At 49.1% G+C, this 13,825-nt stretch overlaps 1 protein-coding gene across 1 annotated transcript in view; it reads right to left on the bottom strand.

The window, feature by feature from the left end:
- Positions 1-13,825, bottom strand: part of RFTN1 (raftlin, lipid raft linker 1) — a 171,778-nt gene that overhangs the window by 24,259 nt on the left and 133,694 nt on the right. The window contains exon 7 of the mRNA XM_036431567.2: positions 8,911-9,026. Coding sequence (XP_036287460.1) covers positions 8,911-9,026 — 116 coding nt within the window. The remainder of the gene's footprint in view (positions 1-8,910; positions 9,027-13,825) is intronic.

Raw genomic sequence — 13,825 nt, forward strand, 5'->3', positions numbered from 1 at the left:
CAAGTTAAAGGGATATTGTTTACAACACTTCTGGGAGCTTCCCCTGCTTTCCTAGTCACACTCAGTGGCAAACACTGTTGGCTGCCAAAGCCACCAGTCGCTTGGCAGTCCAGGTTCCCCTGCCCACCTCTCATCCTTTCCAGCCCCAGTGGACCGAGATCCTGCACAGTGACATGGATCTGAGACCTGGTCATGGCCAATGGGACTCAAGGAAAACTCTGCTTGGAAGTTTTTGTAAATGCTTTACTTGCTAATAAAAGAAGGGTACACGGCAGCTGTCATCATGTTTGCATGAGACTCTTGCAGGCACCCTGGGTCTAGGGTCATGAGGAAAGACCTGGCAGGCAAGCTGAGGACCAGAATGCAGCAAGGTGGCAGCACCCGGGTCCCTGATGATGTCCTTAAGCTGTTGGAAAAGCTGACTTCTCCTTCTTCCGGGGAGATGAGATTAAAAATGCTTACTGTTTAGGCCACTTCTAGTTGGATATTCTGCTATGGACAGTAGAAAGCATCCTAACCACACCCATTCTCTCACCATGGGACCTCTCTCCCAGGCTTTTTACTGCTTTCCCCCATTCCACTCCACCCCTCCGAACACACATCACCCCTTCACTCTAGAATAAAGGTAGGAGGCACCGAAGGGAATCAGTGAGTCTTAGGGACTGATGAGTGTGGATTTACAAGGACAGAAGGGAGGTACCTGGCCCTCCAGGGGTGCTGACCTAAGTGAAGTAAACCCCTAAAAGGAGGAGGAAGGTCAAGCCTAGAATGAGTTTGGGTGTATGCGACTATACACACACACACCCCTTTTAAAATTATGTTCAAAGCAAGAATTTCACAAAAAAAGAATATACTGAAGACAACAGAGTGGAATTATTTGATTCCTATTTTACTGTCTTTTCTACAGCGGAAAATAAGTACACAAGTGGACCCATGCAGCTCACACCTGAGCTGTTCAAGGGTCCAGTGTACTTTTGATCCATGGCTGGGAACCTGTGTCTGCGGAGGGCCAACTTAAAAGTTGTATCAGAGTTCCAACTGTGTGGATGGTTGGTGCCCCTAACCCCTGCACTGTTCAAGGGTCAATGTATATTTAAAGCCCAAGAGAGGAAAAGTGTGGTGAGACAAAACTAGTTATCTTTTAAAAATTAATTGTTAATCACCCAAGTAAAATGACCATTTCTCTATATAAAAATAAAAATAATTCAGATAAAGCTACCTCCCATCCTTCCATACCAAATCACACATAATCATTGTTAGTTATCAGGTTGATGGACACCCTTCCAGGCCTTTTTCCTGCATTTACACATATCCACAGAAAATAAGTCATATAGTTTTGTGAAGTCCCCCCCCCCATTAATAACATCATCGGTTTATATCTGTATTCGTCAGGGTTCTCCCAAGAAACAGAACCAATAAGATGGACAGAGATAGAGATACAGAAACAAATATAGCTATTCGCCTATATATATGATGTTTGACTTAACAAGTGGGTACCATAGCCTTGCCAGATTCACACATAAAATTAACCATCACAGTGTCATTATGCACCTTGGTTTTTTTTACTTAACGTTTTTCTGGAGTTCCTTCCTCAGAATATACAGAATGGCTGCATCCCTCACAAGAAGGTAGCACCCTTTGTATAACCATTCCCCTACTGATGGACCTGCCCACTGCTTCCTTTCTTTCTATTACTAATAGCACTGAAACGATGTCCTGGTCTATGCCTTCTTGTGAACAAAGAGTGTCTCCCTAGAAGAGATGGACATGAGGTGTTGCCACGAGGAGTCACGGGTAGGATGAGCATTTACAATTTTTAATAGAGGTTGGCCGCCTGCTCTCCAGAGCAAGCCTCCCATTTTACATTCATCCAACCTAAACACCCGGCGTTTACAAGAAAAGGTGCTGGGCCTTGCCATTCAGCACCTTTGTGTGTCCCTATCTAAGCTGAGGAGGGACACAAGGAATGGATCAAAGGGAAAGCACTGAGAGAGCTGATACAAGGATCTAAGGATGCCCTGACCAGCTGGTGGACCTCCCTTGCACCATGCTTTGCTCTGGGCTGGGAAAGGAGTGGCGTTGCATCCTGGGAGGGGCTGGGTCTTCAGCCCTGATCCCTTCACAGCAGTGACCACTCACGGGAATGATCTCTATCACAGGAAGAAGGCAGAGGACTGCTGTCTTTGGCACGAAAAGTACCAAAATAATTATCTTGGAGAAACTGTGGCAATGAAAAAAATACCAGATGGTTTAACAAGAACAACTACTGGCTCCCTTGTCAGAGCAGGTGGTGGTGAATTCTAGAAACCATAGAAATGGGAATTACTCCCTGGCAGATCCAAGTGTTGATTGTTAAAGAGATGGTTGGAAGCTCTTGGAAAGAAAAGATGGCTTCCCAGCAGCCTGCAGGTGTTTGTGAAGAATAAGTAGGACTGAATGTGTTGCTGGAAAAGGTGCTGGGACAGGTGGGGCGGAGGCATGCCCCAGAGTGAACTTCAATGACAGAAGTGCACCTTATCAAGCCTCTGATGCGTCCTTGAGGGATGAAAGGGTGATATGTGAGATGGAACAGTAGGGCCATTTGTAACCTCTGCAGAGAGGTTTGGGTAGCATTAGGGACTGGAGGAGAGAGTCCCACAGCACGCCAAAGGATCATGTCCTCCATCTAGTCTGTTTGAAATTGGATAGGACAGGTGCCATCTTAGACATAAAACCTCCAGAGAAGCCAAAGCTGGGATAATCCCTCCACATGTGCAAGGTTGATAATCATAATGAAAATGTCTCAACATGCTATAAAAATGGACAGAAGCTGTTGGATGAGGGCATGCAATTCAACAACAGATGGAACATACAGGTAGAGGATGGACAGAGCTGCCTACATGGCACCTCACGTAACGAAATCTGTAGTGAACGCTCCAAAGCCAATTCCATCTCCAGCTGTACCCGCAAAGCCCACGCCCAGCTTCAGGGGGGCCACGTCCTCGCAGGGAGCAGGCTGCTCTCTAGGATGCTGGCACTCCTCTGATCTCAGCCACCGAGCACATCACGGCGAGTCTGATGTGCTCTCAGATCCATTTAGGTCAGGAAGATCCATTATGATAATTATGTGCCTTAATTTAAGTTATTTACACTAATAGTAAGTGCAGAAGAAGTTGTTTCTAGGAAAATTAAGTAGAATGTGTTGAAGAGACTTGACAAGGGACACTTGCTTAAAAGAAAGAACTGTGGCTGAATTAGATGTAGGGGGAGAGGGGGGGGGGAAGGGGGAAAACTCATGACAATAGAAGGATTCTGCAGCCAGACCCCTTTCCTGACACTGGACATTGGTGACAGGGCACTTTGGGGGTGGTTTGTACAAGGAAGAGGAAGCGGAATTCCAACTAGCACACCCCACACTCAAAAAGATTGGCAACTGGATGTGTATTTACATATTTTACATTAAGAGAAACTATGTAAGATATGAATAAAAATTTTCTTTTGGCTCTTTTTAAAATTAATTGACTTATTCAATTAATCCCCCAGCCTCCATACCAATCGAATCTGCTAAAAGCTTAAAGTGCTTTAGTTGCTGTCTGATGCTCTGTTCTGGAAGCACTTTTTTTTTTTTAAACACCCTCACCCGAGGATATTTTTTCCATTTATTTTTAGAGAGAAGTGGAAGGGAGAGAGAGAGGGAGAAAGGAAAGAAGGGAAGGTGGGAGAGAGGGAGGGAGGGAAGGAGGGAGAGAGGTGGGGGGAGGGAGAGAGAGAGACATCAATGTGACAGAGACACATCAATTGATTACCTTCCATAGACTGGGGCCAGAGCCTGCAACCTAGATGTGTGCTGTTGAACAGAACTGAACTCATGACCCTTTAGTCCAAGGGCCAATGTTCCAATCACTGAGCCGAATGGGCTAGCGTTGGAAGCACATTTTATAAGCAGCACTGAGGAACTCCAGGGAATGGAGATGAAGAAGCCTGTATAGCTCAAAAGACCGGATGGCATCCACAAACTCTGCTGGGGGTTCAGGCCAAAGGATGTGCACACTCAGAGAGAAGAGAGTCCCCCTCTCTGTCTCTCGAATCTTACTCTTTGCTTATCCATCCAGGTAGTATTCACCTTCCTTGCAAGGAATTACCCTTTCTGCTCACACTCTGGACTGTAAACTCAAAGAATGTAAAACAAAAATGCCCAATACGAATGCTCTATGGGTGGACTTTTATCCTATCCACAACTGCCTTTGATTTTGGCCAGAGTTTTCCAACTGAGAAAAGACACAACTATTTGCATTTGACTCCACACTTTCCCTAGCCCAACCTCGTCTGTGCTTTTATTTATTTTTTATTTATTTATTTTTTTAAAATATATTTTATTGATTTTTAACAGAGAGAAAGGGAGAGAGATTGAGAGCTAGAAACGTCGATGAGAGAGAAACATCGACCAGCTGCCTCTTGCACACCCCCTACCGGGGATGCACCCGCAACCAATGTACATGCCCTCGACTGGAATCGAACCTGGGACCTTTCAGTCCGCAGACCAACGCTCTACCACTGAGCCAAACCGGCTTCGGCTCATTTGTGCTTTTAGAACAAGATCAAGGCAATAGGGAGAGGATCTTTCTAATTGATGATCAGACCAGATGACCAATAAAAAAAGTGGTGCTTACCATATGCCAAGTACTATGTTCACAACTTTCTAATGTATTATTTTAATTCTCATCAACTTTGAGATGTTGTTACCAGTGTCCCCATGTACACAACTGAAAAGTAGAATAACAAAGAGGGGGTGGTTTACTTCTCATACACCTAGTTTCGCAGCTGGGAGCAAGACAGCCCGGATGTGCGCAGGCCAGACTCTACAATCTACGTTCTCTTTCCAACAGTTAGCATTGTGTGCAGGGCTGTGAAGAGTGAGGTAGGTCTTCTTGTGAAAGCGTGTGTGTGTGTGTGTGTGTGTGTGTGTGTGTGTGAACACACACATAGAGGGAAGCCAGGAAGATGTGGCTGAACTGAAAGCACACAGAGCTTAGAGCAGTAATATTCACAGGAAAGGGACAAGCCGACGCCAACCATGAGAAAAGAGAGAAAGCTGGTCAGACATGTTTTGTGCTCACAGCAGAAGGGTTCACAGGGTGGCCTGGGAGCACAGTGGTTGCCAGGAAAGCAGGGTGAACCACAAGCTAAGAGGAGCCTGCCCACGGCTTGAACTGAAAAGACCTTCCCCAGAGGCCAAAGGGGTGGGAAAGAGAGGAAGTAGCTGGGCTGGAGGGTGGCAGGCCAGGGAGCTGGACCAACCCCACACACCTGGAGGGCATGCAGAGGAGGGGCCCCTGTCCATGGTCAGAGCCTCATCGGAGAATTGAGCTCTGGGCAAACCTGTCCTGCGTTGAACACTTGCAGGCTGTGCTGGCAACACAACTGTGTTCACGTCGTTCCTCCAAGACTGGATTCCCAAAGTAGGCTGAATAGAAAACTCGAGGTTTGGGTGGGGGAAAGCCTGGGTATCTGTCTGTGTTTTAAAAAGCTCTCCAGGTGATTCTGGTACAAGCTCTGAACCAAAAAGCCTGCAACTCAATTCAGGAAGTAATTTCTGGGTGATGCAGAGAACCAAGCTGAACATCCCCAGGCCAAGAGGCTCAGAGTAAAGGGAGAAAAGTAGATTAATAAAGGTGAGTACAACAGGAGCCCAACAGGTTCATGTGTAGAGAATTATGGGAACACAGGGGAAGTGTCTTTAACCTTGAAGGAGTCTGGAAGGTTCCTGGTGCAGGTGACCTCTGAGCTGATCCCTGAAGACTGCCTACGCCAGCTGCAAACAAGAAGAGAAACCAACAGGGGTGCAGTCCGCCCCAAAGGGATCTACTCTCCTTTTCCCCTTGAGAGGCTGATGCTGCTAAACGGGACAACAGCTTCGGGGTACTCCACAGACACCAGAGGGAACCGAGCAAGTCTGGAGACGTGAGCAGTGAAAATGGATGAACAACACCAAAGCCATCGATCCACTGGTCATGCAATTCAGAAAATCTGTTCCTGCCCAGCCGGATGCCAGCCACACCTGTAACCTCATCATTTGAGATGTGAGAAAATAAAGGCCCACCCAGTGGTGTGCTGGTAAACAGTTACAATGGGCTCCCCAGGCAGGAAAAGAAGACTTTAATTTCTAGCATTGGCCAATTTCCATGGTGGAAGACTTCCATCATGGCCAATTTCAAGCTAGCAACCTGACTGAATTTTTGTCACTGAATATGGAGTCGGGAAAACACAGAAATGGTTTTGTAAGCCAATGCTCACCCCTGGGCTGATCACAGGTCTTTAAAATCCTGGTTCATCTCCAAAGACGCTTAGGGGAAAAGCCAAAGCATTCCTGGAATGAGTGACTGAGTGTGTGTGTTGTGTGTGTGTGTGTTGTGTGTTGGCGTGGGTGGGGACAGAGGACAACCACAAGATCCAAAACACTAATACCACGAAATAGATTAATGCACAAACATGCAAGAGGTCAAGAGGAAAAAGTTCAAACATCCGAGAAAGAAATAAAATTGACAAATCTAATGAAAACCAATCTGCAATTCCAAGAAAAAAGTTCCTGAATAAATGTTAATCTTTTCTGACCTAAACTTCTTAACCCATCAGTTTGACCTCTTCAAATTAAAAAGACAAATGTCCTTATTTATACCTCCCTCCCACAAACATTTTATGCAGAATGCATTCATTGCAGTTCCCCATCAAGGACACAGAACATTTCAAAGGTTAAAGAAGATAAATCATTGGGGAACTCTGTCCATCACGTCTTTCACCTTAGACACCTGGGGAGTCATACCCCTACTGTCTTTTAAACACTGGTTCTTAAAGCTGACTGTGCATCAGAACCTTCCTCCCCCCTCCCCCCCCAAAAAAGACTGTGAAAACATAGATCCCTGGGACCCAACCCCAGCATTTCTGACTCAGCAGGTCCAAGCGGGGCCCAAGAATGTGCGTTTGTAATGACTTCTGGGTGGTGCTGATACTGTTAGTTCTGGGGCCATCCTTTGAGAACCACTTTCTTAGACGGTTTTAGATCACTGCTATCAAGTCCTCTTTCTTTTTAAAAATATATATTTACATTGATTTTGGAGAGGAAGGGAGAGGGAGAGAGAGAAACATCAATGATGGGAGAGAACTGTTGATTGGCTACCTCCTGCACACTCCACAGGGAATCAAGCTTTCAATTCAGGCATGTGCCCTGACCGGGGAATCAAACGGTGACCTTCTGATTCAGAGGTCGACACTCAACCACTGAGACATACCAGTTGTTGGCTCAAGTCATTTTTCTTGAGGAAACCACAATGCCCTCCCTTCACAGCCAGCCATTTTTATGGGCAGACAACAAGAGATTGGATACCCATCCTCATGGCCTGCCCATCGCTTCTGCACATGTATCTGGTTTGGGTGCAGGCATGCACGGCCTGCTGTTATAACCAAGGGTTCAGAGCACACTGAGGGTTGAAACTGTTTTAATGGGGTCAAGAGCCTCAATGGCTACCCCTGATATTTCATACTTTACCACCGCCTGGAGCCTTCACTCTCCACGTGTGGTGGGCTGGGTGAACTGCATTGCCCCATCTTGTGGTGGAGGAAGGTTAAGGTCCCGAGAGGGGACGTGACCTGCCCTGGCTGGACTGTGCATTTTGAACTGGGCCTCGCTTCCTTTGCACCCCACTTTCAGTTTGGGGCTCACTGGGACCAAGGTCAGGCAGAAGCGACAGGGGGAGCCTGATCCCAAACCAGGTCATCATCTGATTCCTCACTTTCCTCACGACATGTGCTCTCAGGACTCCTTGCCCGACCCTAACAGGCCCTGGGTGTTTGGAATTTCTGTTTCTAATTACAGTTTTCCTCTAGTACAGTTTTCCTCTGTATTCTGTTGCTGCTGCACTTGCGAGCAGTTATTTCCTATCACTGCTCCCGACTTCACTGCTACAGGCTTAAAGGCTGAGGAACAGTGCCCTTGGGGTGCCCCTCCCCAGCACCCAGGGAAGGGAGTCACTTCCCAAGGACACCGGGGTGTGGAGCGCATGTGCCATCGCCCCTCACAAAGACCTGCACCCGCCTCTGTCTCAGGCACAGGGAGCAGGGTTTGTGGGGGCTCCTCAGAGCGACAACCTCTCTGTTTCCTCCCAGGGCCTGCTGAGGGCACCCAGAAGCCAGCCCTCTGTGTTCAAACGGCTTCTCCTTACACACCCCATTTGCTGGGTGGACAAGAGCGGAGCCTAACACCCCCGTAGTTGGAGAAGTGCCTCCAAAGACTGCACCACAAAGTCTCAGAAACAACCCAGCTCTTCCCAAGTGCCAGAAAAAAACGTGGCTCCAGGACTCCTCTGCTCACCACTGCCATGTGGTTGCCTAAGGGGGTCAACATTTCCTAAAGACATCCTTTAGCACTTGATGCGTCATGTGATGCCTGGGACCCAACCTCTGTGCCCCAGTTTCCTCATCTGCCAAACAGGAGCCACGGCGGAACCTACTGTGGCAAGCTTACTGTGAAGGTGAACGGCGCACCTGTGGACCACCCTCCTCCCAGGGTGCCCGGCAGATGGAGCGCCCGCGAGGATGCTGCTATTATCAGCACGGAGGCCACCAACGGCGAGTTTGCCTCCTCTGTGCCCCCCTTAGAACTTCCCCTTCTATGCAAACCAATGAAAGAGGAGTCTTTCCCCACTGAAGGGTTCGAGACACGCAGTGCGCTTCTCCTACAGAAAGGGGACGATGGGGCCCCTCCCCCAACGTGATAGAGGAGGAGCATGAAGACAAAAAGGGGTCCTCTGTAGGGTTGGCCGGGTCAGACGGCCTTTCAGAGGGAAAGCCGCAGCTGAGCGAGCGGCAGCCCCCGGCAGGCAAATAAAACCATCCCCGCCCGGACAAAAGCGGTGCCCCTGCCAACCCCACACTTACTTCCAGCACCGTCCATTGTTCGACAACAATAGCGTCGTAGCCCGGCATGGTTTTGCTATCTTCTGTGGAAACCGCTTCGAAGATGAATACTCCATCTGTCAAGCTGTGTAAGGAATCTGTTGGAGAAAAAAAAAAAAGGAAAAAAAGAAAAAGGGAGGTGGTGGTGGTTTCTGGAAACCGTCTGAGGCAGAAGCCTTACAGGCAGCAGAGATTTTTCACCGCCTTCATTAATAATCCCAATCAGAACATCTTTTCAGCACGTTAATTAGAGGAGGCACACGCCGCCCCCGCGTCTTAGCCCCGTCAGAGTGAATGAGGCTAATTTACCTTCGCCGCTTTGAATAATATCCTTGATTTTATGAGCCCAAATTTCATTGTTAGCAATCACTGTCTCTGATTTCAGGCGCTTACCTTCCTTTTCCACGCTCCAATGTCAGGATGCACTGGGGAGAACTTACTCAGGGCAAAACACAGCCGCATACATAGAGGCAGTTTTTAGAAGAAACCTATATTTAGGTGAGATAACTTTTTTTTTTTTTAAAGCGGGATGACACACCAGATCTGAGCTTGTCAGATGCATGCTCGTTGCGCTGATTCTTGGAAGTTCCCAGGATGTGGGCTGCCGTACAAACAGCTCTTTAGGCGGCTCTTGTCAACAGGCAGAATTTGGGGGGAGGGGAGTTTTCCCAAATGATCTATCACTGAAAACATCTCCCTGGGCCAAGTTCCGAGTTCTGTACAATCGAACAAACGTACGCTCCACAAATAGCGTGATTCAAGGCTGTTTTGGGCAACGAGGGTATAAAGAACATCACAGCAGAGTCCCCACCCCTGCAGAAGACAGTAAGGGAGGAGCTTTCTGCCTTTATTTTTATAGTGTATCCTAATGCCCTAGATTCATTTAGATTAGAGACTGTGGGAAAGAGGACTGGACTTAGAAGCAGGTGGCTTGGGTCCATGCTTTATCAAGGTGATAGGATCCCTTGGAGGGACTTGGCCTCCTATCTGTGAAATGTGGTGGAGGACAGAGACTCCCTCCTGATCCCTGGATTCTACTCTACCAATCACTGCTCAGACTGCTATGGACTGGCTTGTGGCCCCCATACCCCAGGCCAAATCCTATGTTGAAACCCTAACCTCCAAAGTGACTGTATTTGGAGATAGGGCCTCTAGGGCAGTGTTTCCCAAACTTTTGACATATGTGTACCCCTTCTATAATTTTCGTCACGCTGAGTACCCCTCGTCCATGAGAACGTAGAATTAGGTGCAGCTAAGCACGGTGCAGTGCATATCCCCACCAAACTCTGGTGCAACGCGTACCCCCACCAAACTCTTCCCGTACCCCTGAGGTACGCAGACCACACTTTGGAAAACACTGCTCTAAGGAAATCATTGAGGTCATAAGGGTGGGCCCTAATCTGTCAGGTCTGCTGTACACCGGACCCCTCCCCCGGTCCCTGTACAGAGGAAGGACCATATGAGGATACAGAGAAGGAGCTAGCTGACTACAGGTCAGGGAGAGAGGTCTCACCAGACACCAAATTTGCCAGCACCTTGATCATGGGCTTCATTTCAAGCAAGATCCACGGGGTTAATCAATACCAAGCTCCAGTTTTTTATCTGCTTCCTGTCCTGAGAATCTGTTATCGAACAGCCTTAGCAAAACTTCTAAGCTCTCGTCTGCTCTGCTAGAAAGTTTCCCCCCATGTTTGTCCAATGCCTTCCCCTAAGAGACATTTTGCAAAGGTGACCAGGGAAGCACAGAGCTGCTCTTCAGCTGAACGACAAGAATGTTGGGGTCCAGGACAAGCATGGACCATCGTCTAGCTCATCTTGAAAGCTGGGCCCCGCTGGAGCCCCTGCTGCTTGAGACCAGAAGATGCTCAATGATTCCTTGGGATTGTATCCACACAGCACAAATCCCCTTGAGGCCTCTACAAAAATAGGTTCCACCCAATTTCCAAAATCTCTACCTACAGATGTCCTCAAAGGAAAACTTCCAAGCCCTACAAGGTGCCTACCATGTACTTTACATAGTCAAGTGCCCAACTTGGTCCAACTGGATCCAAACAGCGGGTGTTTAGCCTGCCATCGGCACTGTGCTGCCAAGGGGAGGTCCAGAGGGGAGAGAAGATGCTGTAGCCAGTCCAGACTTCCTTTCCCACCCCGGCCTGGCTGCCCCTTCCTCTCCATTGCAGGCCTGGGGGGAGGGCTGTGAAGTCAGTGGGGAGAGGTACGCAGGTCTGGGCTAGGAGAAGGGTCATGAGGTCAGTGGAGAGAGGTACAGCGGCACTTGAGGCCATGAAGTAGGAACAAGCCAGGCCCTTAACTACCAGCATCCTCATCCAGCCCCTGTCTTCCCACCTCAGCTCTGCTATCTCAAATCCAGAGTGCTGATTCACCTACTTAACTCCAAAGCAAGCTCAGAGTGGCTGTCACAATTTGGTCATCTGTAACAGCAAAAAAGCCAGTGAACCACAGAGAGCAGACAGCTGGGCTTTTAAACAACCCTGTTTTACGGCCGTGCCCACCCCCCTCTCCTCATTGCTCCCTAGCTCAGCCTCCGCGCCGGGTATATAAATAGCTCTATCTTGGAGCAAAGGCCCCCGATGCAAAAGGTTAGCTCACCCTCCATCTCTGGAAAACACTCCATTATCACTGCATTTTTTTAAAATAAAAGTAAAGCAGCTCCCCTCCTGTGCACGGAGAGCTATGCGCCCTGGTCCTGTATAAATATTTGATGCTGGTCTTTTGGCAAAAGGCCACCTTAACACTCCAAGCTTCTGATTTACAAGAAGGAAGTGGGGAAAGGAGATTTTTTTGCTCTATTATCCCAGGAGGTAAATTCTATGAGGCAGCAGCGGCTCTTCCCCTGGAGCCTTTGACACATTAATGCTCCGTCCAGCAAACCAACCTGCAGGCTCACCCGAGGTGCTATTCTTCCCCAACATCTGGCAGGAAACGCGCACACCACCACACGTGGTCCATGTATGTGGCCTAGGAAAAACGTTATTGTGCTCTTTGTAAGCAGCTCGATTGGACTCCATCGTCCACCCTGGGGCAGCTGGCAGGACAGATTTCCCTGGCTCTCCGAAAGCCCTTCTCCCCACCAGGCACTACATGGTGCTCGGGGCACCACCTCGGTTCCAGGAATGGCACGCACCTGCCGCAGGACCGTAATTGCACATGTTGTCATGCCGACCTCTAACCCCACCGCATGTAATTATGGATCAACCGGTCCCGGTTGATGGTGCCACGTTGCTTCCCAATCACACTGCCGTTGATCTGCTGACAACAACAAAGCAAACGGGCTTGCTGCCTGTCCCTGTTTCTCCAGCCCTCGGCCTTCCTTCCTGCATGAAGCAGCGAATAACCTAAGCTCCTCGTCAGTGACAGTCAAGGTGAGCCTGCAAGTCCAGCGCCATGGAACCGACCGAGGAAGACATGCTCCGAGTCACTGCCTTTGCGTGTGAGGCACCCAGCCAGTCACAGTTCATGGCTTCGCACAGAGCCAGTCACACAGGTTGATCACCCTGTGGAAATCCACTGAGCTGTATATGCTTATGGTCTGCACAGCTTTCTATACATGGGCTCGCCTGAAATGCGGTGTTAAGGATGTGAGAGAGAGAAAATGCACTTCATGCTATAAGTGAAACCTACATTATTAATTGGCTGAGAGAGAGAGAGAGAATCCAGGCCTGGAACCACCAGGCCAAACGTTCTTGGAGACGTTTGCGTTCCAAGGGAGCGGCTACCAGGAGCAGCTGGACCGACCTCACTCTCTCTTCCCATTCCCTCCACCCCTAGCTCTTTGGTCCTCCTAAGGTGAACAGGGCACACAGGACCTGTGTGAGGGTTTGAAAGTATCCTATCTAATAAAGAGGGGATATGCTAACTGACCATCACTCTGTCACAAAGATGGCTGCACCCACAGCTGAGGCCAAGTTCCCATAAGAAGCCTTAAGGAGCAATCAGCAGGGGCCTGAGGCTATGCCCTCCTCTGCCACTGTGGGGCTTGACGGGACCTCAGGCCATGCCCCCACCCAGTGGGGCTTGAGGGGGGACCTCAAGGTGCACTTCTTATCCTGGTGCTGAGCTAGGGGACCTCAGGCTGCTCCCCCCACCCCAGCACTAGGCCGGGGATCTCAGGCCATGCCCCCCAGCAGGTGGGGCTTGACAGGGGGTCTTAAGCCGTGCCCCCACTGAGCGGGGCTTGAGGGGGGACCTCAAGGTGCACTCCCAATGCTGGGTTAGGGGAACTCAGGCTGTGCCCCTGCCCAGAGGGGCTTGATGGGGGACCTGAGGCTGTGCCCCCCACTCCTGGTGCTGGGCCAGGGGACCTAGGGCTGTGCCCGGCTTCCCGGCCTGGTAGGGCTTGATGGAGGACCTCAGGCCATGCCCCCCACCTAGTGGGGCTTGATGGAGGACATGCGAGTCTTTCCATGTCCTGGGGAGCAGAGCCTCGAAAACAGAAGCTGGAATCTTAACTGCATAATTCAGCCTAAAACATCGCCTTGTTTATGGGACAAAGTTCTCGTGAGTTCTCCGACTCTGTGGAAAATAATCTGGAGTACAAAGACCCAGGCAGGAGTAAGATGGGTGCTTTTCCAGATGGCAAACAGCTTAAAGATGTGCTTCCAGCTCTATTTGTGAGGACACGAATTGTCTTCTTAGAAACAGGTTCCTTTTCTAATTATGAATAAATACCTTGCTTTTTTTTTTTCTTTTTTCTTTCCAGTTCTGGGAAAAGCACATATGCATATTTCATCCCTGGCCAACGAAACCTTGGGCTTTTCCAGAGCAGACACGCCCTAACCCACTGAGCATTATCCCTAAGCCACACTCTCCCTCCTGCCAGAAGCACGCAGGGCGGAATTGGGTTTGAATGCTGAGAGGGCTTAAAGGAATTCTGTCC

This window comes from Pipistrellus kuhlii, unplaced genomic scaffold (genome assembly GCF_014108245.1).
Source record: "Pipistrellus kuhlii isolate mPipKuh1 unplaced genomic scaffold, mPipKuh1.p scaffold_m20_p_11, whole genome shotgun sequence".
In the NCBI taxonomy this organism is placed as follows: Eukaryota; Metazoa; Chordata; class Mammalia; order Chiroptera; family Vespertilionidae; genus Pipistrellus; species Pipistrellus kuhlii.